Source organism: Labrus mixtus, chromosome 4 (assembly GCF_963584025.1).
Source record: "Labrus mixtus chromosome 4, fLabMix1.1, whole genome shotgun sequence".
NCBI lineage: Eukaryota > Metazoa > Chordata > Actinopteri > Labriformes > Labridae > Labrus > Labrus mixtus.
The window spans coordinates 23,143,618-23,169,057 of NC_083615.1; the positions used below are offsets into that span (position 1 = coordinate 23,143,618).

Here is a 25,440-nt window from a genome sequence, read left to right on the forward strand (position 1 = left end):
TCAATCAAAACTTCAATCAATGAAAAAATCAGTGGTTTCTCCTGACTGTAAAACATTATGATCATTTCTGTGCAATTGACTATGAAGTTCATTATTGCTGAGGCTCTTTTAAGGGTCATCTAACAATGTGTCCATTACCTGGTTTCAAACGATCCAAACAGAACACAATTGTTAAGTAATGGAAAAGTAAATGTTACAATCAACAAAGGCTTGAGATATTAGGATCTAAACTCAAAATAAAAGGGATACATTACTCATTCTCATACCCTCATCCTAGCAGAGATTATATCTGTACCTGCTTTAGGCTAAATACGGAGGACTTTTTAATACCTCTGATTGATGGTCTAAGTCCATTAGTGCACTCCTTGTTCAGACCAATGCATAATTCATCTGATAGATCGGGGATGTGGTTTTGATAAAGTCTGCTAATGGGCCTTAATATCATTTCCACAAAGTTCAGATTTCAAACACATCATAAATGCAGCTTTCCACTTCCTGAGCGTATCATGGAAATGTAGGATTAAATGTCAACACTTGTGTCATTTAGGGTATTTTAAGTCCTTTTCACCAAAGCGTAGGAAAGAGATAAAAACATTCTGCGTACCAGCCATTTTAGTGGAAAATTTGATTATTTCAAATAGCATGAACACACTGAACTACTGTATTTCAAGATTTAATCAGCATCCTGTTCAAAAAGACAACCACTTTATTGTATAATTTTTTTTCTCTCATATCATTCAAATACAGTTAACTGTGTCGATCAACTTTTTGATTCTATTATACTGCCCCCTAGCTAACTTTGACCATAACATTCAAACTTCTATCTCACATCATGAGCAGTAAACTACAGTATGAGACCAACTGGGGATCACTTTGTGTCATTTAAAATAAGGGTCTTTTGAAGTTATGTTCATTAACACATCTTTTATTGATCATTTATGTGTTCTTTCTGAAAGAAAAGTACAAACAACATAATCGGGCTGTTGTCAAGATGTCCTTCTCTGTCGTGGCATTGATCTCTGTTTTATAAACTCTTGTTTTTTTCTTCCTGATACCACATATATAAGACTTTGTATTTTTCCCACTTTATATTTGATCCCTTTTTGTTTTCTGTCATTAACTTTTGATTTCAAACTTCACTCTTGTTGTTTGAGAAGCTGTCTGCATCAAACTGCACTATAAATGCAGACACTTTATTTACCCTGTTCCTATCCTGTGTGTGTGTGTGTGTGTGTGTGTGTGTGTGTGTGTGTGTGTGTGTGTGTGTGTGTGTGTGTGTGATATCATTCTGGATTGATTATCATTCATCTTCAGTCATTGCTGACTAGATTTCACCAAAACCACCCCAGTTTTAGGACAATCATTTTTTAAAAAGAATTTACAAAAATGTGTGTATGTAAGAGTAGCAATGACCATAGTGTTTTATTTTATTAGGATACATTTCCAGAAACTGTTATTTATGTTGATTGTTTATTGTTATTATTTATAACTGCAAAATAAGAACATTTCTAAAACAGGTAGGATGGACATGCATCACACTGGATAACTTTTTGATTTTACCCACAGTTAATATTGTATTAATACAAAGGGGTGTATGTGTTTGACTCATGGTTAAAATGTTATGAATCAAGTATTTAAGACAGATTAAGAAAAGAACAAGGATGTTTTTGCATTTTGAAAATGTTCTGTAAATGTTTTACTGTCATGCTTTGAATAAACAGTTTAGATAAAACTCCATGATTTATTCCTTAAAAGCCTCATATATACAGTATGAGGCTACGGTTCATACCACAAGACATTTTTTCATTTATATTGATACCTACCTAATATATTATATATATTTCATAAGGAGAAATAAAGCAGTAGACAGAGACAGTAAAGAAAGCAAAGTGCATAGCTGTACGTTTATTTATTTGTTACAACATGTAAACACACACTAATGTAACTTAACAGGCTTTAACAAGGAGATTCTTCAGAACAATACATGATCCCAATTTCACAACATCTTTGGTACAATTTCCTTTATCAAGACAACTTGCACACAACTCTCTTATAAACGTGTTTAAGCTCAAAGCTTCCCTGGAGTGCAGGCTAAATATGTAGAGACTGAAACATATTACAACAATGCTTCGCTTAGTCAGCTCTAAAAGCCAACACCCAAACAGTAACTTAATGTGTCCTCCATTTGTTCCTTGTGGTAAAAAAAAAGAACATTTAATTGACAGGCATCATGACTAATAGAACTAATTTTAAATACCCACTTAAAAGACAATGGTGCACACCACTAAACTGCAAAGGGCAAAGTGCACTGTAACAGATACTAATGAATACAAAGATCTGATGGAATAGAAGACAACCTTTAAAGTTCACAAATTAATTTAGCGTGCCACGGCGGTGATCTCATCTATAACAACAAGACAGACTGTCTCTATGTGACGGTTGAAAGCATGATAAAAGCATCAAACCTCATATTACCCTCAGGCAGCAGCCTTTGTGTATTTTCTTTCTAAGAAGTCATTACCGACAAAGACTCTTTTCAGGAACATCTCCTGAATCAAATTGCTCTTAGAAAAAGTGTCATGAGGATTCTTCCTAAATCCTCCAAATCGCTCAAATTCACTTTTGGAAATCAAAAAAGCATTAATTTTGCTCACAGCACGAGGCAGCTACATTCAAAAAGAGAATTAATTCTGCTCAGTGTTTGACCGTGACTATTTCTTTAGGGAAGGAGTGCTTGGATGGGTGCCTCATCTCGTGTTGGAGCTGGCCATGGTTTGAGAAAATGCTACCTTACTGATGTCATTGTTGTAATAGATGGACAGGTTCGCCTGACTCGAAGAGGGTGCATTAAATCGGTAACACCTGCTGATGGTTATGCCAAAGTCCTTCAGGGGATACAGTGCGGAAAAAGTCAGAGCTGGAATGTGGAACCTCCTGCTATGGACTTCTGCAAAACTCAGATGGTACAAACAGACTGTCGAAGTGCTACAGTACAATAAGCAGAGAGAAAACGAGCAGAGGTCACAGTTACAATGAGGTAAACTGTTTTCAATACAAGACAATAAGCTGCGGTTTGTTAGCTAAAGCAAGACAAGTTTTAATATTTTCATGCATATGTCGAAGGTGCATGTGAATGGTTCACTGGCTCATCCAGGGTCCAGGTCTCTGTCGGAGTTCTGTCTCCCCCTGGTGTGGCAGCTCACATCGTTCCAAGCCGCCTTGGCTGTCCTGGTCCTTGGGCTCCTCAGAGTCATGAGACTCTTCATCCTTGGAATCTGGCTCATCAGCCCTGGAGGCGTCTTGGACCAAAGAGGGTTCCTTTGATGGCAGGTCATCTGCTGTGACATTTCCCTTGAATTCAGAGGCCGCAGTCAGGGTTTCAATGGATGTAGAAGCATCAGGGTCTTTCTGGGAGTTTTCCTTTTCCATGCGCTTACGGGCCTCCTCTCTCTTCTGCTGGGTGCGAGTGCTGTCTCCCATCATAACCCTGACTCTCACATGGTTTGGAGGCAACAGCCCACCCCATATGAACTGCAGGTAGCTGAACAGCACAATGACACTGAGGAAGGCAAAGTTGGTGGCCACACCAATCACTGCAGAAGTCAGGGGGAAGTTGTACAGAACATATCTAATACCAGTGAAGTAAGCATGGATACGGAGCTCGGATGAGTAAATTTGCACACGTTTTGACTGGATCTCAATGACTGCGCCAACTGTGGGTTCATAAGAATTCATCTTGTAATCTGCGAATAGCTCAACATCTATGAGCTGCTTCTGCTCAGTCATGCCAGTGAGAAGAAAAGGAGAGAAGAGTAAAGTACCGAGGGTCTGCAGGAGGCTGGAGCGGTAATGCAGCATAGTAGATCGGCCCACTGATGAGACAGTCTTCCCACCTTTGGTATAAGAAGACATCTTGACCATAAACATACCCAGCTGCTCATTCACCGGAGACTCTGGCATTTGTAGCTCTAAAGATATGCGATAGGGCTGACCGTAAGCCATCACCTGGTCCCTTTGATTCTTCATGAAGGAGATGTTGGCCTTTGGGAAAGAGCAAAGTCCTGACTCTGAGGCATCACAATCGGAGCTGTAGTAGAAGTGCACCGGGGTGGAAAAGCTCACAGTGGGCATGTAGGAGTAATAGAAGCTCCCATAGAGAAATACAGACACCCACAGTAGAAGAAGCAGCACACAAAACAGGATCGCAGCCTGGAATAAAGTCCGCCGGGCCTTGAGGAGAGTGACAGCTGCCACATCTTTCACCCAGTGTAGAACCGGACCCATCACAGCCCCCATCGTTTCTGATCCGGAGCTCCTGTTTCTGGTCCTGCTTGGAGAACTTGTTCCTTCTCGGAGCCCTGCTGACTGCTGCCTCTCTCGTGGGTCCTCTTTATGTTCAGACATGAGTGGGTGGCACCACTACGACGCTGTGTAATTGTTTATCTTCGCCCTCCCTTGTCAAGCCTGTTTAACTCACTCCACTCACTTAGCAAGTCTTCCAGGTTGTCAAGCTTTTTCAACTGCTGACTCGTTTTAGGAAACATCCTAGGTAAACTAGTTGACAGAATAAACGATCTTTGACTTCTTAAAGTGGAACATTTTGATGTTTCCTTGTAACCTGCTCCGAGGGTGCGTAAGCTTGTTAGCGGATATGCTATCATCTCGCTACATACAAAACATGACCTAATGAACCGGAAGTTCAACCCGCACATGCTGCATTCAAGTCCTCCTTTGAGTTGGAAAGTTATTCCTCCGTAATAGGTTAATTATATACCGTTATGATGCCGATCTCTGTTCAGAAATGTCATATTTTAAATGTTTACATCGCTGGTCATCAGATTTAGGCTCATACTTGCCGTTTTAAAGTACGGTTTTCGTTTTTTAAGACTTTAAATCGGTAATGATCCCAACTTGTCCATTAACCACCATTCATTCAGATGGAATGATTTCACCCAGAAAGGGGCGGGGCCGGCATCGTTTGGGCAAAGTACCCGGATGGGTTGCTCTCATGAATTGTGTTTGATTTGCTCAGAATGTATGTAGTTCACTCTTCTTGACCAAGGAGCCAACAAGGCAACTCGAATTCAAAAACGAGTTAATGTCTTATGACTTGTAGAGTTTAAGGTCCAGCTTGAAGGAGCCTTCGAGTGGATTTTCTCAGTTGATACTCCTTTTTCCAATTATTCTAAAAGCACGTAAACTCAGGGACAACAACACTCTACAAAGAACATCAATGGAAAAGTGCTGATTATTATTTCAATGTCTTAGGACAGAAAATTTTATAGAGAGAATTTAGTCATTATTATCTTTTTTTGTTGTTGGCAAAATTAGTTAATGTAGTTAATGTTAAAAAACTATAATTATATATAATCTAGTTATGTACATGATATATATATATTAATATTTTTTTCCTTTTATTGTTTTGATTTGGTTAACTGACAACTGTTTTCTGTTTTGTGAAATCAGGTTACTTTGTTTGTTTTTTTGCAGCTATTCTTGTTTTGATATACTGTATAAATGAAATGTTCAAAGGGTAGGCATAATAAGCCTCGGCTTCATCCTACACCTTTTCTGTTAATTTTTATTTTTATTATTGTTCGTGTATGTTCTATGCTTTGTGGTCATGGACCGAAATAAATATTTACTACTACTAAAAAAATGTAGTTAATGTAGGCTGTAGTTAATGTAGTTAATGTAGTTGATGTAGTTAATGTAGTTAATGTAGTTAATGTAGGCTGTAGTTAATGTAGTTAATGTAGGCTGTAGTTGATGTAGTTAATGTAGGCTGTAGTTAATGTAGTTAATGTAGTTAATGTAGGCCGTAGTTGATGTAGTTAATGTAGGCTGTAGTTAATGTAGGCTGTAGTTAATGTAGTTAATGTAGTTAATGTAGGCCGTAGTTGATGTAGTTAATGTAGGCTGTAGTTAATGTAGTTAATGTAGGCTGTAGTTAATGTAGTTAATGTAGTTAATGTAGGCTGTAGTTAATGTAGTTAATGTAGTTAATGTAGGCTGTAGTTAATGTAGTTAATGTAGGCTGTAGTTAATGTAGTTAATGTAGTTAATGTAGGCTGTAGTTAATGTAGTTAATGTAGTTAATGTAGGCTGTAGTTAATGTAGTTAATGTAGTTAATGTAGTTAATGTAGCTGATGTAGTTAATGTAGTTAATGTAGGCTGTAGTTAATGTAGTTAATGTAGTTAATGTAGTTAATGTAGGCTGTAGTTAATGTAGTTGATGTAGTTAATGTAGTTAATGTAGGCTGTAGTTAATGTAGTTAATGTAGTTGATGTAGTTAATGTAGTTAATGTAGGCCGTAGTTAATGTAGTTAATGTAGTTGATGTAGTTAATGTAGGCCGTAGTTAATGTAGTTAATGTAGTTGATGTAGTTAATGTAGGCTGTAGTTAATGTAGTTAATGTAGTTAATGTAGTTGATGTAGTTAATGTAGGCTGTAGTTAATGTAGTTGATGTAGTTAATGTAGGCTGTAGTTAATGTAGTTAATGTAGGCTGTAGTTAATGTAGTTGATGTAGTTAATGTAGTTGATGTAGTTAATGTAGTTAATGTAGTTGATGTAGTTAATGTAGTTAATGTAGGCTGTAGTTAATGTAGTTAATGTAGTTGATGTAGTTAATGTAGTTGATGTAGTTAATGTAGTTAATGTAGTTGATGTAGTTAATGTAGTTGATGTAGGCTGTAGTTAATGTAGGCTGTAGTTAATGTAGTTAATGTAGTTAATGTAGTTGATGTAGTTAATGTAGTTAATGTAGTTAATGTAGTTGATGTAGTTAATGTAGTTGATGTAGTTAATGTAGTTAATGTAACGCCAGTTGGAGGTAGTAATGCACCAAAACGTTGTTTGCCAACCTCCAAAACACCCCACGAAGAAGAAGAAGAAGAAGACGACGGCCGCAGCACCGACGACAGAGAAAGGAGAGGGCCGCTGGAGGACCGAAACACCGCGATGGGTAAGAAAACTCGGCTCACAGGAGGCACGGTCGGTCGTAGAACCATCCTACAGCTTTCACCTCCCGGGCTCCGCGGTGGGAACGCCGGTGAGAGGGACGAAGCACTGTCGGGATCTGATGGTATATGTTTTAACATTTCATCTGCATGGCGAGTTAGCTGCAGGCTAAATGTGAAGAACGGACCGACGTGGTTACAGAAAATCCTCTAGCTTAACCTTGCCGAATTTTAGCAGAATAAGTCGCATCCAGTTGCAAAGAAACACATCCAATACAAATTGGTTCAAACCTAGATATAGCTTTTGAAATTAAGTCTTATTTTTTTCAATCAGCACGAAGCTAGCGTGCTAAGTTAGCCGTTAGCATGCAATTAGCTTTGTAAGGACGCCAACATAGACTTATGTCAAATAACATGATCTGTTAGAGCAACTTTAATTCACCAAGTATTTATTTAAGAGAATACGGATGATGGCTGTGTGGTTTGAATAGTTTAACTACATGGTTCGTGTTTAACAGTGACAGTGGTTGTTGTAATCTAGCTTACATGTACCTGCTTTGATCACTTGTGATTGTTTGTCTTGTAGATGAGCAAGAGGGCGATGGACAGAAATTCGTGAGAGAAATCCGCACAAACATGAAGCACCCTGCAGTAAAAGCCACAGGTAACTTAACTCTGTGTTTCTGTGTGTCTCAGTCATTAGAAACACTTTGCCATATGAGTTATCACATTTGTTTTATGTCTACCTGCAGTGGGCTTGTCTTTGCTGGGCGCCTATGAAGACAGTGATGAAGAGGATGCTGGAGACTCTCAGCGTTTACCTGGAAATGCTCAACACAACCAGTCAGCTGACATCGACAGTACACTGGCCAGTTTTATGGCTGTAAGTATAAATTGCTACATATCTTTATCCTTCATGTACCTTCATTGTTATGAAGTTCATACATATCTATAATGTTTCTTGTTCAAAACAAGAAAAGCATAATTAACCTAGTTGACCTTAATGCAATCAAAGTGCATATTGAACCATTTGGTATATCTGTATAGGTTCTCAGTCATCCAGGTCATCATCAAAGTCTAATCCAACCGAGTCCAGTTGCCTTTTAGATAAGACTTTGAAGTGGTATTTATCCTACAGTAAGTGATGTTCAAAGAGGTTTGGTTCTGTTTGATTAAACATTGGATGGTTCATCCAAAGAGTGTTCCTAATCTTTTATAGAAACACTACAAAACAAAGGTAGACTGTAACAAGTTTCTTTGGCCATATTGGTTATATAAGTGATTTATTAACATCAGAAGTGTTGTCTGTTATGTTTCCATTATACATTAATTAAGGTTTTGTGATTTTTAAAAACAATTTTTTTTACAAGTTTAAAATCAATGTTGCAGAGTTTAAAAACGCATTCCTTGTATATTTCAACAAATAAAGCAGATCATTTATGAAAAAGGCATAGTGCTTGAAAGAGTGTGACTTGTTTTGAGAATTAGAAAAAAACTGTTATTTCATATGTATGACTTCCTTTTACCATTCTTCCCATACCAGGAAATTGATGCAATCACCACTCAACCAAGTTCAGAAGATCCAGCTTCTCATCCTTCAGTCCCAACTCCGACCCCCCCTAGACCTGACGATACTCAGCCGCCAGCTGCCAATGAGGACCAGAATCAACAAAGCACAGATTTCGAATACAACACTCAGTACTCACTGGCTGGAGGTAACTGTCTGTGCTGTATTTAATATCTAGCAGGGTGGTACTCACCTGTTGTGGTGAGGCTGCCAAATTAGTCACTTTCTGGAATATGTTCAAATTTGCATACTTATTGGCATCTTTAGTGCATAAACTAAAGTGTTCAGTTATGACTTACAAAATTATATATTGACCTTACTCAGGCTACTTTTATAAATCGGCATCTTTAAACAAATTTCCAGGGCTAATATATAGTGCGGGAGAACTATCAAAGTCTAAACATTTGTAGAAGTATTAAAATGAATGCATTTATCGGAAAAAGAGAGACAAGAGAGGACATAAGACTTAATCATAATTATAAGATGATACAGAAAAGGCACTAATTGGTACATCAGAATTGATCAAAATGCAGTAAGAAATGTTTGTTGCCAAAGATTTTCTTGTGGAGGCCCCTCAAGGCAATCGCGTCCCCGATAAAGGGTTTATATATCTTCATGTCTTCTCTGATGAACAACTGGCCCCCTCTAACAATACTGTTCTCTAATGTTTAATGATATGATAATTACTGTACAGCTGTTTGTAACGTCAGGATGCAGTTGATTTTTGGGGGGGTTTGTTTATATGTCAGATACTGGATTACTTGAAAACATACCAGCTACTTGTATCGTTTGTGTCCGCCCGCCAAGCCAAAGCGACCTCCCACCCCTCCGAAAGAAAGACACAAAATACAATTCCATAAATTGTGTCCTGTTTGTTTTAAGAGAGCATGAGCGTCTTTCATGTGTTTTGGTGACCTTAGCAATGTCTCTGCTCTGCTTGTGTGTTCTTAACGAAAGCTAGTTTTGACATTAACACACTGACTCACGCATATCCTTTGTGCTTTGACTGCACCAGGATACAAATGTTGGCTGATTCTCTAACCTGCAGAAGATACAACTGTTTACTTTTCTCATGACATATTCTATTGGCTTTTTTAAAACAGTATTTCTCTGAAACAGACTTTTCATATTTTAATTGTTTAAGAAAATCCCATCTTTTGAAGATTTGGATGGATTATAATTGCTATATAATTGATAGTAGAGGCAGGGAGGGAAAGGTGTTTAGTGGGCGATCTACATTGACTTTAAATAGAGAGAGAGATATTCGCAGAAGAAATGGTCTGTTTGTGCTTGAAAGACACTTTAGAGACGATCTAAACACGATCTATAGCTTTTTCTATGTTTGTTTCATAGGCGTCAGTCACTGTGGATGAGATCGATGAGTGTAGTCCTTGATAAGTTGTCTGACTTACCTGCGGGTGAATGTTGAGCCATCACTTGTTGTCCCATGAACTGAACCCTCTGTCCTGCTCCTGGCAAACGTAACATGACGTGCTTGCAAGTGCGTTAGTTTAAACAGCAGGGGCCAATCCCGACTTTTTGGTCTGGGGTGGTCGAACTTGGGCCCTGACTTATACTGGGATGGCATGAAGTTTGTGTGCATACATGCAAAGTATCATCATTTATTTACCTTACTGTCCCCAGCAGTCATCATATCTACTTCAAACAATAAATTATCTTAAATATGATGAGGTGTAGTTTTTAACTTAATAAATTTACAGTAAAAAAAACCAAAAAAAAACCTTTTGTACAGCTAAGACTTGTGGGTTGAGAGAAAATATTCTCACACTTTTTGCTTTCCTTGCAGTGGGTGTAGAGATGGGAGACTGGCAGGAGGTTTGGGATGACAACTCTGGCTGCTACTATTACTGGAACACTCTGACCAACGAGGTGTCATGGGAGCTGCCGCACTATCTGGCTGATCAGGTTCAAAGCCTGGAGCAATCCGCCAACAGGTAGGTGCTTGCACCAGCCCAAAATAATAACTCTTCTGATATGATGCAGTGTACCCTTTATTCTGCCTGTGTCTCCAGCCCATGATGTGTGTTGTTTATTCTGTTCTCAGCTCTAGTGTCAATGGAAATGGCACAGCACATGCAGAATATCATACTGAGGAAAAGTCCACATCTGCTGCAGCGCCAACATCAGCCAAAGAGACACAAGCCAAGGCAAGTTTAAGTTCATTTATGTCTAACAGAAAAGTGAAGAATGTTCATTGTGTGGTGTTTTAAATCATTTTTATTCTTGACCTTAAGAGATCAACCTTTTTTTTTTTTGTCTAAAGGAGGTCATTGAGAGTGTTGTAGGCCTGACAAGTGAAGAGGAGGAGCGCCATGGAGTAGCTGCATCTCTGCTTGGTCCTTTGATTCCCCCTGAAGTGAAAGAAGCTGAAGAAAAATGGAGAAAAAGACTGATTAAAGGCCTGGATGACACTGAGAACAGTTTGGATTCTGAAGGCGAAGGTGTCCCCTCTGCAGGATCCCCTTCTACCCCTCTGCAGGACCCTAACTCAGTTCCCACTGCCTCAAAGGACATTGACGCGAAGAAGCCCTCGAGAGAAAACTCAGATGCTGAGGAGGAGACAGAAGAAGACACAGTGGAGCTGGAACTGGCCCTGGAGCGGAAAAAGGTGGGATTTTAATGTGTTTTGGTTGTTTACAGCAAGAAACAACAAGAAGCTGTTTTTATACTGTGAAACAGTTGTGCTGTTGTTGTATTGTATTTTGAATTATTATCGTTATTGACAATATGACCTTGCTCTGTCTTGTTGTCTGACTCGTAGGCTGAGCTCCGGGCACTGGAGGAGGGTGATGGAAGCGCAGGGGGCTCCAGTCCTTGTTCTGAGACAAGCCAAGATGCCTCTGGTGCTCGTGGTGTTCTACTGAAGAAAAACCGGTGGAAGACTGCCTTCCCCTGTGCTGCAAGCCCCGACTCTAACAGCAGAGGCTCAGAGCTGCAGGACAGCACAGAGACGGGTGAGTTCAATTGAAAAATGTAAAACAAATCCCCGTCGTTCAGTATTTTTATCCACAAGTTCCTTCATACTTGAATGCCTCTCTCTCCTGTAGCCCTTTCAAAAGTCCTGGACAGTGTTGCAGAAGTAGAGGACAAAGAAGCAGACGATTCTGATGAGAAGACGGGTTCAAAACCTCCAGTTAAGGAAGAACTGGAAACCCCTGAGCTCAAAGTGGAAACACCTGAACTCAGGGTAAGATCTTAATTATGCCTCGCAGAAATAATTAGTGGCTTTTAATTAAGACACATTGCTGATCCTTATAAAAAATAGTTTCAGATCGGAGAGCTGGCTAACACCTTAACCAGCAAGATGGAGTTCCTTGGGATAAATAAGAAGACAATCTCAAACTTTCAGTTGCTTCTGCTACAAACGGAGGTGAGAGGATAATAGCTGTTTTCATTGCCAATTTTCACATACGAACAGTTCCAAGAAGGACTTCTAAAATATTCAATGCTTAATTTTCTTTCATATCATTAACCATTCAGCTATGTGATAGTACTTAATATTTAAATTCTCATTAAAATCCTTTACAAGGTGTCATTCTTGAGTTATCACTGTAAAAAGATGTTCATCTTTTTTTTTTGTGGCACTTTTTCTCTTTACTTCTACTTTCTGGTCTTTACCTCCCTCCTCCTCCTCCTCTCTCTCTCTCTCCCCCTCTCTCCCTTTTCTACCCCAGACTCGAATTGCTGACTGGAGGGAAGGCGCTCTGAACGGGGTCTATCTTCGCCGCAGGCTGCAGGAAGCTGCTGAACACATAAAACATTATGAACTTAACGCCGCCCCTAAAGGCTGGTCCTGCCACTGGGACAGGTACGCGCTCCTTACCTTTCACATCTCTAAACTCCCTCGTCCCTCACAAAAAATATCATACCGTGTGACTACAACCCCTACCAGTGCCGAGGGTGCAGACTTTGTTACATGACTTGGGGAGAGGCTTAACCAGTGCAAGAGGATCTAAATACTTACCAGAAACAGACTCACCAGGTTTCTGTGATGCAATCCCTGCACTCTGCCTTGAACGTGCTGGTACGGGAGCATCCACTCTGGGCCAGCCTGCTTCCTGTTAAATAAAGCTGCCTGTCCCTGTAACACAGACTCTATAGCCCTTTGCTGTGAGGGCGTTTGTAGACTGTTTATGGGTCCAGTCAGTGGATAAAGTGGGTGGGGGTGTTATAGTAGGAAGGTTGGTTGCGTGGGAGAGCTTTGCACTTTACAGGTCTTCAACCCCCAGAATGCAATGCAGACAGAGTGATGCCCTGGAAGTGAGGAGTGTCACGCAACAAATAAACGGTGAAGATGGAGGAATGACGGGAATCCAGCAGGTCAGACCTACTCTATTTCATATGTCTTCCTGTTTTTTTATTTTCCTCTTTCTCATGTAAATCAAGTTGACTCTGTATGGATGTTATTACCTGACCTGTGTTGGTTGATTATGATGATGATGTTGATGTTGATGATGTTGATGATGATGAGGATTCCTCCCTGGCGTCTTCCTGTGTCTGGGAGGGAATGGTTGTCAAAAAAAAGGAACAAATATGACAACCATGGTGTGAGCTGCTGAATGCTACATTCAGGACGTAAAGCTGATTTGTTTTTCTTTCTTTGTTATTGAGAGTAAGGTGGGTTCCCTATCCACTCCCCTGACCACACTCTAATCAGGCCCTTCTCTTGGATGGCTATATTTGCCGTCCATACCAACACTCCTGCCCCTTACTGTGGCCATTATGTCCACTCCCTTGCCCCTCTCTCAGGGTATCATGTCGAGCAGCCAGTTGCCAGGCCAGCTGTTGAGACTCTGTCTTTTTATCTCTGTTGTCCCACTCTTTAGAGAGCACAGGCGATATTTCTATGTGAACAACCGGACCAATGCCTCCCAGTGGGATTTCCCAACAGAAGAGGAGAAGGATGATGACCTGAAAGGAGCCCAGACACAGACGTCTAGCCAAGGGGAAACCAAAACATCCTCTGCCTCCCCTGGAGGAATCACAGGTCAGTCTATTACTCCTGTAGTTGCTTTCTACTAACTTCCCAAGGACAACACACTCAACTCATTTCTGTGTTTAAGACCAAAAAGATATTTGTTTCTCTCCTGCAGAGTTGTGTTAAGCTGCTGCTGCTGAAAACAACCGATTTCCTGAAATGGCTCTTTCATAAGAAAAGTGTTCCAACAACATATTAACAAGGGGCTTTTATTGTGAAGGATTTTTTGGAAATAAAAGTGTTCACCATTAGATGACCTGAGCTTAAACAGCGCTACAATTAGCAAAGATTTCAAATAACACTGTAGGGAGTTGGAGTATAAAGAGCTGCTCCTTTGAGCACAAGTCACAGTCCACTTTCTTTAATCATCTTGGACAAGCGAGTGATCAGTTTAAACACAACTTCAGCATTTTGCCCCTTTGTGATAAACATTGCCTTTTTCACATTTATAATTTGACTAAATCCTGACTAACGCAAAATGTTCTCTACCTTTCTTTAAAAACAGCACCTTCGAGTTACACCGCTCCTGCCCCGCCTGCCCCTCCCCAGCCCAGTGCTTCATCTTTCTGGCCCCCATCTCAGCCTCCTCTTCCTGACAGCCCACCTCCACCCTCCCATTACCCGCCACCTCCGCCTCTCCCCCCAGACTCCCCACCTCCACCCCCTCCCCCACCTGACAGTGATGGAGAGATCATGGAGGTGGAGATGGATGTGGATGATGACAATGATGGGGAGCCCCCAGCCCCAGGGACAGAGGAAGACGGCAGTGGGAGGCCGCCGTTACCCCCAGGCACTGCTAGCATGAAGGCACGAGATTTTCCATTTGATAAGTAGAAGACTAAATGTGTTAAAATGCTGCATGTGAAATATCTGCTGTAAACTGATAACTTTCTTGTCTCTAACACAGATTGTGGAATCATCGGGTTCATTGGGGAAGGGTCAGAAACGTAAAGCCAGTCAGTTGAATAAAACCATCACTATTGGAAGCAGCCCCATTCTCTACACCCAGCCTGCTGTCAGTGCAGGTAACAACATTACCATACATCACTAGTTATGAGTGCATTATTACACATCCTCTAAAAAAAGGTTAGAGGCCAATCTCTGTTCAAACTACACCTCAAAACAAGTGACTGGAAAACTACCAGATACATTCTTTTATATACCTCATACAGTCATGTCCTTTTCTCCAGCTCCCCTCATGTCAGCTGCCACATACTGGGGTGTGCCGGCCGCCACTGTCCCTTTGGTCCCCTGTGAACCTCCTGCTCCACCTCTCCCCGCCCTGCCTCCTCAGCCACCTCTGCCACCACCACAGCCGCCTTGTGAGCCTCCTGGAGTCAAAGCTCTGCCCCCTGACAAGACCAAGAAAACCAAGAAGGATAAGGTCAGTGTGGGTGTTAAAATGTTTACATGTCGTGTTAAAAGAGAGCATTAGATATAAAAAACAGTTTGAATACCTGCAATGTTCAGTGTTAATTTTCTTTATTCACTTAACTTGTAAGGCTGTCTTAACATCTGGTTGCTTAAATAAAACAAACTCTATCCCCCTGTGTGTCTGTAGTCAAAGAAGAGTAAGATCAAAATGCCTTCTCTGGTGAAGAAGTGGCAGAGCATCCAGAAAGAGTTGGATGAAGAAGAAAAGAGCAGCTCAAGCGACGAGGACAGAGACCAGCTTAACAAGAAGACCATTGAGGACTGGAAGCAACAGCAGTTCATGACGTATGTTCTTATATTTATGTGATAATCGTCATTTGTACTTTCATAGTTTTCAGTCTTTCCTAACAGTTTTACCATTTTCACTTTACAGCGGAAAAGCTTCAAAAAATGCAAACTTTGAGGCACTTCCTGATGACTGGAGGCAGCGGCTGAAGAAGCGTAAGACGACGAATAGCACGTAACCTCTGTCCTGGGTCATACATCGCCCAATAAGCAGTTTTTAAAATCCACTCCCAGTCATTACCATCCTTCCTCAGCTCAAGTTTCATCCAAGGAACTATGGACTAAACTGTTTTCTGTGTAAATGATTAGGAAATTTAGGGAAATTTTCGTGGCAGCCCATTTACTAAAAGGGTTTGAATGTCCTTTTCTTGTTTTTGTTGTCACTATTGTAAATGTGCCAAAAGTCTTGAATTTGTCTGAAATACTTGTATAAGGATGACCACCACACTTTTGGGAGGGGTTATCTATTTTATTGAGCATTTTTTTACAATTGTGTACATAAAATGTATGAGGGGACAAGCCATTTTTTGGAAAGGGGAGGGGGACGTCACTGAAATTGTATATTTTGTAAAAAGTTATTAAACAGTTTTTCAAATCCATCTCTTTGTATTCTGTGTTTGTTATGTGATTTGGGTTTCAGGTATAATCCAATAAAGTGTTAAGTGGAAATGTTTTGACCCTTTCTGTCAGTCAGAAAAAGGTTGGTTTCAGTAAACCTTATAATACTCCAATTACTAATTATTATATGATATTATATTATATGAACAACGTAAGGCAGTTCAATAATGACTGTCAGAAATCCCTCAGTACACCATAAACTGAGTTTCATTTGTAGTTCTTCATCCAGCAATGCATCATGGAAATACAGCTCAACTGATGGCTATGACATGAACGACACAGAAAAATAAGTCATGTGGTGTGAGAAGGATTTTTATCCTATGATCTCCTTATACTTTCCTCTCCTTAAAACTCTATATAATATAAGAAGTAGTGAATGAAAAAAATCTCCTTAGTGTTACGACGAGCCGTAAAGACTGTTGTTGGTTAGGCTCACCATGGGAACCGCGGTGTTGGTGAGGCTATACGTTGCTAGGTAACAACGCACATTGTTTGAGATTTTTCCACAAGTAGTATCAGGTAAGTTGTCTTTTTGCTCTAATTTATAGAAACTACTTTTATATTAAGGAGACTCGTTTTCATTGTCAGAGAGGTAAGTGACTTTCAGGCATTGATAATAAGTAGCTTATTGTTAACAACTTCGTTGCGCCCATCCATGGCGGTGAGTTTAACACAATCGTTCAAGCTAAGGAGATTGTTGACTACACGGGAACACATTTGTCAGGATTCATAAAAGTGGTAGTCCTCTTTTTATTCTGCTCAACCCATGCACAGAGCTCCTTCGGCTGCAGGAAGGCAGCAGAAGATGCCGGATGGAATTCAACTCCCTGAACCTTTCATGTGAGTTTTGTGAAACAAAGTTATTTTCTGCCTCTGAGAGAATAACACACAGGCCCAAGTAATAATGCTATTTACAATTGCCGTGATTTTTTTCGCAGGATGCCACATGTGTCTTGGATTAATGAGAACAAATGTCAATTTAGAAGAAAAATTACTCCAACATTGGGTCGATTGTTGATAAGTTAAAGGTAAGTAACTTCCAATTACTCCCAGGTCAACAACACAACATATCCATCCTCTTAAATAGGATTTATGTTGTTTGACTGATTGTTTAAAAAAAGCCTTTTTTTGTCCAACTTGCATACATAAGATTTCAAATATTTGATAGTTGATACAACCACAATTATACTACATTTATGATGATCGCATATTTAAACTTCACAGTGTCTTGATTACAAGCTTGTATTTTAGAGGGGCCAAGCCAACACAGTTCTGACTCAGTTTGATAATGAGGTCAATACACTGATGGTATATGGTTCTTTTTCAGTCAGGCAGAGAACACACCGAACATGGCTGTCTCTGCTATCAGGAAATGGTGGATTACCCACCAATTGGACAAATCCGACAGCAATGATCTCATCACAGAAGATGAGGGAGAGGAAGACAGGAGGAGGCAGTGTATGTTGATTTAACACATTCAGCATGTTGTAAGAAGCTTTATGGAGGCTAAAATGTGAATTGAATTTTGGTCTGTATGATCTTTAAAAAGAATATCATGGTGTACATGGTGAAATCCTGTTACTAACTGGCATGTACAGGTTTGGGTTTCCTGCAGGGAAGGAGATTTGGTCAACAGTTCCTCCCAATGCTAGATCATTATATATTAAACAAGAGCTCTATTGTGGTTGAGATAATTGGAACAATTAGGTGCAGCATAATCCCTTTTTGAATAGGCAAGCTTCTTTGACCAGTGTGAGGTAAGGGGGCTGAAAACTGTGTATTTATAGTGCACCACTGGAAAAAACAGCAGCATGAAATAACAGGTATTCAAGGTATGATTCATGTCTCTTCTCAGTATGTGTAAACCTGAATCAAGCTCTGCGGACCACACAGCTGCTCGTAGACTTTGATGGTGGCCGACCCATTCTGCGTCTCACTGCACCGTTGGACCTGGTTAACTTTGCATCTGTATTCCATCCCCGCTGGCCCACAGAGTGTGAGGTCATCAGTGACATTATAAATCACATCGGTAATTAAAAATACTATTAACCCATTATGTTACTTGGCATGTTGATAAGATGTATTCAATGTTTTTTGTTAAAAAAAAACAGGGTGGTGATGCAAAATATCAACAACTTAAAAACTGTTTAAATGTTATCTTCCCTTGTACTTTTATTGTGAACATGCAATGACACCACAAGATTGTGTGTTATAGAGTGGGACCCCCCAGAGCCAGAGCCTTTCTATCAGCCCTCAGGACATGAGAGGGCACCCATGCAAGCAGGAGAGGAGAGAGGGAAAGTGGTTTACTGCGTTGACCATGGTAATGTTTGTATGATGCCACATTGAATTCCATTTGATTTATTGTACTACAAGGTCACATCCGTGATATAACTCTGTAAAACATAATGTCATCTTGGTATTGCGCAAAATTCATCTAAAAAATGAATAATTTTAGGAACTTCATACTTTGAGTTACCTAAAACCAAATCTATCTTTTGGAGAATAGACTGTCTGTTTGAATTCATGCTTTAGGATGTGGATTTGAAAATTGATATCACAAACTCACTTGTGAATTTAAGTGCTCTATTACAATATTTTTTCTGTACTCTTTTAAGCCACTAAGCGCCCCTATTTCACCTGCTCCCGGGTCCGAGGAAGCAGGGGGCCGATTAAGAGTGCAACTTCGTATGATGTCAGTCAATCAGACTTCATCCTGGAGTTTGAGTCACGCTTTGAGTGTGGGAACCTTCAGAAGGCTGTGCAGGTGTAAGTTTCTCCAGTCCCTTCTGTTTGTTGTTACAGATTTTTTGACATTTTGAGAATATCCAGCTAGTTTTTACAGTGGCTGCTGGTGAAGTTACTCCCTCTCTCTCTCTCTGCTTCTACCCTTATTGCTCCACTACTCAGGGGAGTCTATGATTATGAGCTGACTCTGCGCACAGACATGTACACCCTGAAGCACACGCAGTGGTTTTACTTCAGGGTGAGGAACATGAAGGCTGGAGTAACGTACCGCTTCACCATCATCAACCTGAAGAAGAGCAGTGGCCTGTACTCTCAGGGGATGAGACCTCTCCTCTACTCTGAGACTGCTGCCAGGGACAGAGGTGTTGGATGGCAACGCACCGGCTCTAACATCAGATACTACCGAAACTGTAATCAGGTAATTAAACTGTCTGACATGAGTTGACTGGGATTAAGAGCCCATTACCTACTTTGTATCAGCTTTCATCTGATCCCCTTTAATCATCAATCCTCCTGTATGAAGGAACTTATCAGACTGAGTGTTGAATGGAACCAGAAGGAAAACTATTTTGGAAAAATAAGTGCCTATATCCATTAGCAAAAAAACAAAAGGAAAACATTTACATCCCTTGTACTAAAAATAAACAAAGAAAACAATTTCAAGTAAGTTTTTGGACTACAATAATAAGATCATCAGAAATTAAAGTAAAACAGGTAAAATGACCAGGATTTCAAAAGCACAGCAGAACGATACGACTTCAACTACTACCTTATTTTAGAAAAGGAATTCCCCTTAATAAAATTGCACAACCCTCTCTCTATTTAGAACCCAAAGGACACCAACAGCGACCCGATCACCTTGTACTCGCTCACCTGGACCCTCCAGTTCCCGTATGACTCAGACACCTGCTACCTGGCTCACTGCTACCCATACACCTACTCACGGCTGCATCGCTACCTGAGATGCATCTCTTCCAACCCAGCAGTGGCCTCTTACTGTAAACTGCGTGTGCTGTGCAACAGCCTGGCTGGAAACCCTGTGTACGTGGTGACAATAACATCCCCCGGCGTCGGCAGGGTGGAGGGCAGGAGCAGGAAGGCTGTGGTGGTGACAGCCAGAGTGCACCCTGGGGAAACCAACGCATCTTGGATGATGGAGGGGTTTCTGGACTTCCTGCTTGGGAACTCAGAGGACGCTCAGCTACTCAGGGACACTTTTGTTTTTAAGGTGAGGGAGCTCAAACTAATGGTATATTACATCTTTCCTATCTTTCACTGTCTTATATTTCAGATCAGGTTGTGTTGAAATGTTTTAAATTGCTTTGGATCTTGTTTGGATTTATGATGCTGCAGGTAGTGCCAATGCTGAACCCAGATGGGGTCGTGGTGGGAAACTATCGCTGCTCTCTGGCAGGAAGGGACCTCAACAGGCAGTACAAGACAGTGCTCAGAGATTCCTTTCCCTCAGTGTGGCACACACGAAATATGGTAGAAAGGTGAGGCAGAAAAACACATTCAAATACAAAAACACCTCATGATTTATGTACAATTTTCGATAGCCGCGTTATCGTTTTAAGTATTCTGATTATTTTTCTCCTGATTGAAGTCAGGCATACATGTGTCTCTTTATTGAGGAAATTGTTTTCAATCCAAAGGTAATATGTAACAAATGATATTTAATGTATTCATTGTAAGATTTCATGTAACAGAAAATAAACAATCATTCAAGAGATCAGATTTTATTCATTTATAACTCTTTTATATATTTTTCTGTATTATTCTTGAGGGTGTACGTAGATTAGAAAATCGGTGAATGGATAGATGTCTGACCTCCACTTGATAGGAAGTCAACGTCTTTGTATCCTTTCCCAGAAAGTCAGTCTTTCTTTTATTCTGTAGTTGTCAGTAAAAACAGAAACAAACAAGAGAGACAGAGATGAAACAAATATCCCTGTTAGCTGAGTAAATGTGTGGTAAATGCCTTTTTTCCACACAAATGTCTGCTGTACGTGAGTGAACATTAGGATTTTAAAGACTGAACAATACAAGTAGTAACATGGATCCTATTGTATTTACTTATTGTCCATTTCTCTGCTACATCTTGATGTGATGGTTTACTTCCACAGGCTGACGGCTGAGAGGGATGTTGTTCTTTACTGTGACTTTCACGGTCACAACCGTAAAAACAATGTCTTCATCTACGGCTGCAACAGCCGAGGGGATGTTGCTGGGATGAAGCTCCACGAGAGAGTTTTTCCACTGATGATGAGCAAGAACGCCAGTAACAAGGTGAAATAGAGTACCCAACTCTACACAAGAACCATACAAGTTAATTAAGTTATTAATTTTTTTAATAGTTTTTGGCTTTTAGAGACCTGTTATAGTTCACTTAAAACCTCTAGTATATTGGATACCCTGCTCATTTATTCATTAACAATATGTGGGACACTTAATATTCCCCCCATGTTCCAGGGGAAGGGTTTATTCCTTAATGTTCATTTTAACATTTCATTCCTAACGTCTTAATCACTTTCGTTATTTAGTTCTCATTTAAGAGCTGTAAGTTCCGAGTACAGAAAAACAAAGAGGGAACCGGGCGGATCGCCATGTGGAAACTTGGCATCAAAAACAGCTACACCATGGAGGCCACGTTTGGAGGCTCCACTCTGGGTGAGTTTCCACATGTGTGTCTGAGTGTAAAGTTTGCAAGTCTCTCCTACAAGGTCTAACACCGGTGTTAATGTCAGGGGACAGGAGGGGAACACATTTCAGTACTCGAGACCTGAAGTCCCTTGGCTTTTATTTTTGTGACACCCTGCTGGACTACTGTGACCCTGATCCAACAAAGGTGAGAGACAGAGCGGCCTGTCTGATTACAACATATATATATAAATGAAATGCAGAGCCCTGGACAATGTTTTTTAAGTAGGATTTTTTCTGACTCATAATAGAGTTTTAGCTGTTTGTGAGTGTTTTTTTTATGTTGCTTTGTCCATTTTATTCAAGGTCACTAACTGTCTGTCAGAGCTGGGAGTGCTGATGAGAAAGAAGGTCAGGGAGAGGCTGGGCAAAGATTTAAGCTCTGACTGTAACATCTCTGTTTCTGACCTAGAAACCAGGTGAATGGACATTTCTTTAAAAATATATCTTAGGTACACATGCAAAACATTCTTTGGAAAAATAAGATAAGAATTACAAAATGCTCTTGATTGTTAAAGTCTCTTGTTTGCACTTACAGTACCAGTGGTTCAAATAGTTCAGATTCTGACGGGCCCCCAGTTCATTTAATGAACCAGCCACAAACTGCCAACCCAGAGGTAATAAAACTGAAGGAAATCGTTTTTACACATCATCACTTTATTTATTGATAACATTAAATTGGATCACGTGATCTCTGGGCTCAGTTTTAAATCATGTCTTCACCTGTATCAGTCTTTCCTTTCTCCACAGAAACCCCCAAAGAAGAAGAAAAAGAAACGCCTGAGGAGTCATAAAGAGAGGAACAGGCTGCGACAGGAGAGAGTGAACAATAACACACAGCCAAAGGTCTTTCAAAGCAACATCACAAATATAGTATGACCTAAGAACCCAAATCAGAGCCAAATTATTTAAATGATAAATGAACTCGTAGTACCTTCCAAGCAAGCTTCTCAATGTAAAAAAAAACCCTGCAGTAAAAATGTGCATATCAGTACACATGCTTCAAACCATGTGTACTCTGTATACATTTTTAAATCCAGAGTAGTGTAGATTTGTTTTGTTTTGTCAGAGAAGTGTAACATTGTTAGTTGGCAAATCAGACGAAAGTCGTGTGCAATCTGGTGCTTTAGAGCATTCATCTTTCACTACATTGATTAAGTATGTAATCCAAATATGAGATCACATTGTGACAACCCTTAGTTAAGGCTCTTATTTTATTTGATCAGCAATACATATTTCTTATTTTGCATTTGAGGTATAATGAACATTATGTTGTTTCTATTTTAAACATTTTTAACCTTAATGCTCACTGGATATGCATTTGAGCCATGGTGTTTTATAGGATTAATCTGACAGAACAATGTGGTGCACCGCTTTGTATGCTAAGGTAGAGTGATGTACTGGAGTATGTTATGATCTTTTATGCAGCAGACAGCAGTGAAGGACAAAAAGAAGCAGTGTCATAAAGACATGAACAGACTTCGACCAGAGAGAGAGAACAATGATACAAATGCCCTGCAAAGCAACATCACAAATATGGTAAGACTGAATGTCACATCAGGTAGTTCAGTTAAACTGACTTTGAACAAGACTGATTAGTACATGATGCTTACTGGAGTCTGAACTGCCTCAGGAGGAAACTTTTAAAGAGAGCATCCAGGAGCAGCCTGCTGGAAGTTTCAGGAAAAAATGGCAGGTATGAAGCTGAGTTTAAAAACAGTTAAGAACACAGAGCCAGTGACACTAAGATTTCCTGTTCTGTCCCTGTTGACCTTTGTTTCTTTGTGAAGGTGAATGGCCTGATAAGAAAAGGTGTGATGCCTCATGCCACCTCTCTCTCAGGGGAGCTCAGTCAGGTGACTCTGTGGCAGGGCTGCAGGCCCGTCAAGGTAAAGATGACTGAATCTTCTCACAAAATCACTTTATGTTAAACAATAAAAGGCACATTAGTGGTCGGTATAAACATTCATATTCACTCACATATCCACCTTCAGTTTTATCAATGCAATGAAAACTTTTGGTTTTGTTTTTTACTTTGATTTTGGAATATCTTCTCTTTTTTTTAGGGAGATTATGTGGAAAACATGAGAGCTGTATACATGCATCACAGAACAAAATCATGTTCTCATCATGGCTCATACAATCCTCACACAGGTAATGCCTTTTACTTCTGAAATGTTTCCTCACAGTCACACCATAGTTCATCCTCAGTGGATAGTAATGATCCAGTGATACTCAACGTATGGGCTGCTGCTCCCTAGTGGGTAGTGAAGGTACTGCAGGCAGGCTGAGGGAGGTTGTTTACATTTTGTAAATACAGACTTTATTTAACAATTTAATTTTGTTTTTACTTGTTTTGTTGCTTAACAGCTTTTTTCTACATGTGGTCTGACTATTTATTTGCACTGCAATGCAGTAAAGCCACTTTTACAATTTTTAAATTGTGTTTATTGCATTAAAATATCATCATCCTAGACTGCACAATGTTGCTGAGAGTTGTGTGACTAAAGGTTTGGAAAGCTCCAAAATGTTTTTAGATTATTCCACAGCATTCTGATGTAGGTTACAGGGTTAATCATGTTGCCTTTGATTTCCAAATATCCAACACATGGCGTTGATCGCTATGCTTGGCTTGCTGTTGTAGATGTCCCGGTGATCAATACACAACAGTGGAGATGCTGCACTCAGCTACTGCATCTCAGTCCTCACCTTCAATCTTCACCACAATCCAGTCTGCAAGCCCATCAGGGCCCCCGACCATTCTTAGTCTCCCGTAGAGACCACAGAGGTTTGTCCATGAAAAATAAACCAATGAATCATCTCTCTGAAATTCAAGCCAGCCTCAAAGTGTAGCTCTTTTGTATTGAAATGTGCCTCGCTCTTTCAGGGCTGCAACCTTCCCTTCAATCACCTCACAGGTAAACATACCTTATATTGTTACTTAGTGCTGTGCTCATGGTGGATTAGTGTTGGATCTTTGTGAATAGAATAACAAAGAGTAAGGTCTACACTTTTTGTAAAGTGACTTGAGATAAATGTTGCTATGAATTGGCACCTTAACGAAATAAAGATTGATTCATTGATTGAAATATCATCGAATAGTTTGTAACTGCATATTGAGGTATTATAGAGATGGTAATTGTTATGTCTGTTCCCTGCCAGGTCTCCCCCCTTGCATATCCAGAAGATTCCAGACATTAACTTGCTTTCAAGTTTTACCACTCCCAAGTTCGACAGCAAGTCCCTTTTCAGCGAGAGAACCTTTTTTCCGGGGGATTCCTCACATGCAGGCGTAACCAAGACCAACAAGCAGAACGAGGAAAAGAACGAGAATTCCTCAGAAGGTGCAATATGCATTACTTACAGATTAAATTAAAATGATTTATTGTAGCGATAGAGTTGCATTATTTTTCCTGTACAAAACACTTTTCAGAGGGATTGTCCGTGTCAAAATATGGAGAGGAGATTCAGAGTGATCCCAGCCCTGACACCCACCTGAGAGACGCAGAATCACACAGCAGTTTATTTGTGCCTGTGCAGAGGGGCAAAGACCTTAGAGGGAAAGGGTAAATTCACTTTTAAACCTTTTGAGTGCTCTCTGTTATTCTCTTTCTCTGCTTAATGATCAGGTTACCATTGACGATCTAAGTAAGGTCATAAGTGTTGATCTTTGTGCAGTAAAAAGACAACCTTAATAATAAAATAATAACATTGATCGTTTTTTCACTTCCCTTAGGTTATACAGAGGGACTTTCAGAGACAAAAGCCACATGGGTTTGATATCTCCTGTGTTAAAACCTGCAGGCCTCTCACAGTTGGAGCTTCCACCATCACAGACAGACACCCTCAGTAAGCGGGAGTCTAACATCAGGCACCATCCCTCTGGAAGACATCGCCACATTAGTTCAACACAAGGGGCAGCTGACCCAAGATCAACACGGTCCGCACCCCCAAAAAATCAAATGGAAATCCTTGTTTAATTAAAACTGCAAGCAGCATTAAATGGAATCATTTAAACAGTTTGTCTTGTCTTCTTATTTAATTGACAGGAACAAAAACACAATCATACAGTGAGAATAAGTGTGCACAACTGGAGTGTTTTTGTCCATTACATATAAAATACTT

At 40.1% G+C, this 25,440-nt stretch overlaps 3 protein-coding genes across 9 annotated transcripts; 2 read left to right on the forward strand and 1 right to left on the reverse strand.

Moving 5' to 3' along the window:
* Positions 1-1,921: 1,921 nt before the first annotated feature.
* Positions 1,922-4,668, reverse strand: LOC132973176 (seipin-like). The gene has a single exon (XM_061036465.1). The coding sequence runs from the start codon at positions 4,402-4,404 to the stop codon at positions 3,139-3,141; it is 1,266 nt and encodes a 421-aa protein (XP_060892448.1). The 5' UTR covers positions 4,405-4,668; the 3' UTR covers positions 1,922-3,138.
* A 2,162-nt stretch (positions 4,669-6,830) lies between these two features.
* fnbp4 (formin binding protein 4) lies at positions 6,831-15,848 on the forward strand. 2 transcript variants are annotated; one of them, XM_061036467.1, is made up of 17 exons: positions 6,831-6,969; positions 7,551-7,628; positions 7,717-7,847; positions 8,508-8,679; positions 10,339-10,486; positions 10,597-10,699; positions 10,816-11,160; positions 11,314-11,506; positions 11,600-11,739; positions 11,818-11,922; positions 12,227-12,360; positions 13,379-13,539; positions 14,036-14,337; positions 14,438-14,555; positions 14,721-14,914; positions 15,092-15,249; positions 15,338-15,848. In XM_061036467.1, the coding sequence occupies exons 1-17, from the start codon at positions 6,966-6,968 to the stop codon at positions 15,426-15,428; spliced, it is 2,577 nt and encodes an 858-aa protein (XP_060892450.1). In that variant the 5' UTR covers positions 6,831-6,965; the 3' UTR covers positions 15,429-15,848. The 2 variants fall into 2 exon arrangements, with proteins under 2 accessions (XP_060892450.1, XP_060892449.1); XM_061036466.1 differs by having other exon boundaries at positions 6,908-7,089.
* A 534-nt stretch (positions 15,849-16,382) lies between these two features.
* Positions 16,383-25,322, forward strand: agbl2 (AGBL carboxypeptidase 2). Of its 6 annotated transcripts, none has more exons than XM_061036469.1 (24): positions 16,390-16,707; positions 16,806-16,895; positions 17,195-17,325; positions 17,723-17,896; positions 18,083-18,190; positions 18,486-18,636; positions 18,778-19,033; positions 19,442-19,843; positions 19,969-20,111; positions 20,742-20,904; positions 21,159-21,285; positions 21,363-21,463; positions 21,622-21,734; positions 21,854-21,932; positions 22,048-22,188; positions 22,747-22,854; positions 22,949-23,011; positions 23,106-23,204; positions 23,382-23,469; positions 23,960-24,103; positions 24,203-24,233; positions 24,478-24,659; positions 24,749-24,881; positions 25,052-25,322. In XM_061036469.1, exons 3-24 carry the CDS (start codon positions 17,217-17,219, stop codon positions 25,293-25,295), a joined length of 3,159 nt encoding a protein of 1,052 aa, XP_060892452.1. In that variant the 5' UTR covers positions 16,390-16,707; positions 16,806-16,895; positions 17,195-17,216; the 3' UTR covers positions 25,296-25,322. The 6 variants fall into 6 exon arrangements, with proteins under 6 accessions (XP_060892457.1, XP_060892452.1, XP_060892456.1 ...); XM_061036473.1 differs by having other exon boundaries at positions 22,744-22,854; positions 25,120-25,310; XM_061036471.1 differs by having other exon boundaries at positions 16,391-16,707; positions 22,066-22,188.
* The last annotated feature ends 118 nt before the right edge of the window (positions 25,323-25,440 follow it).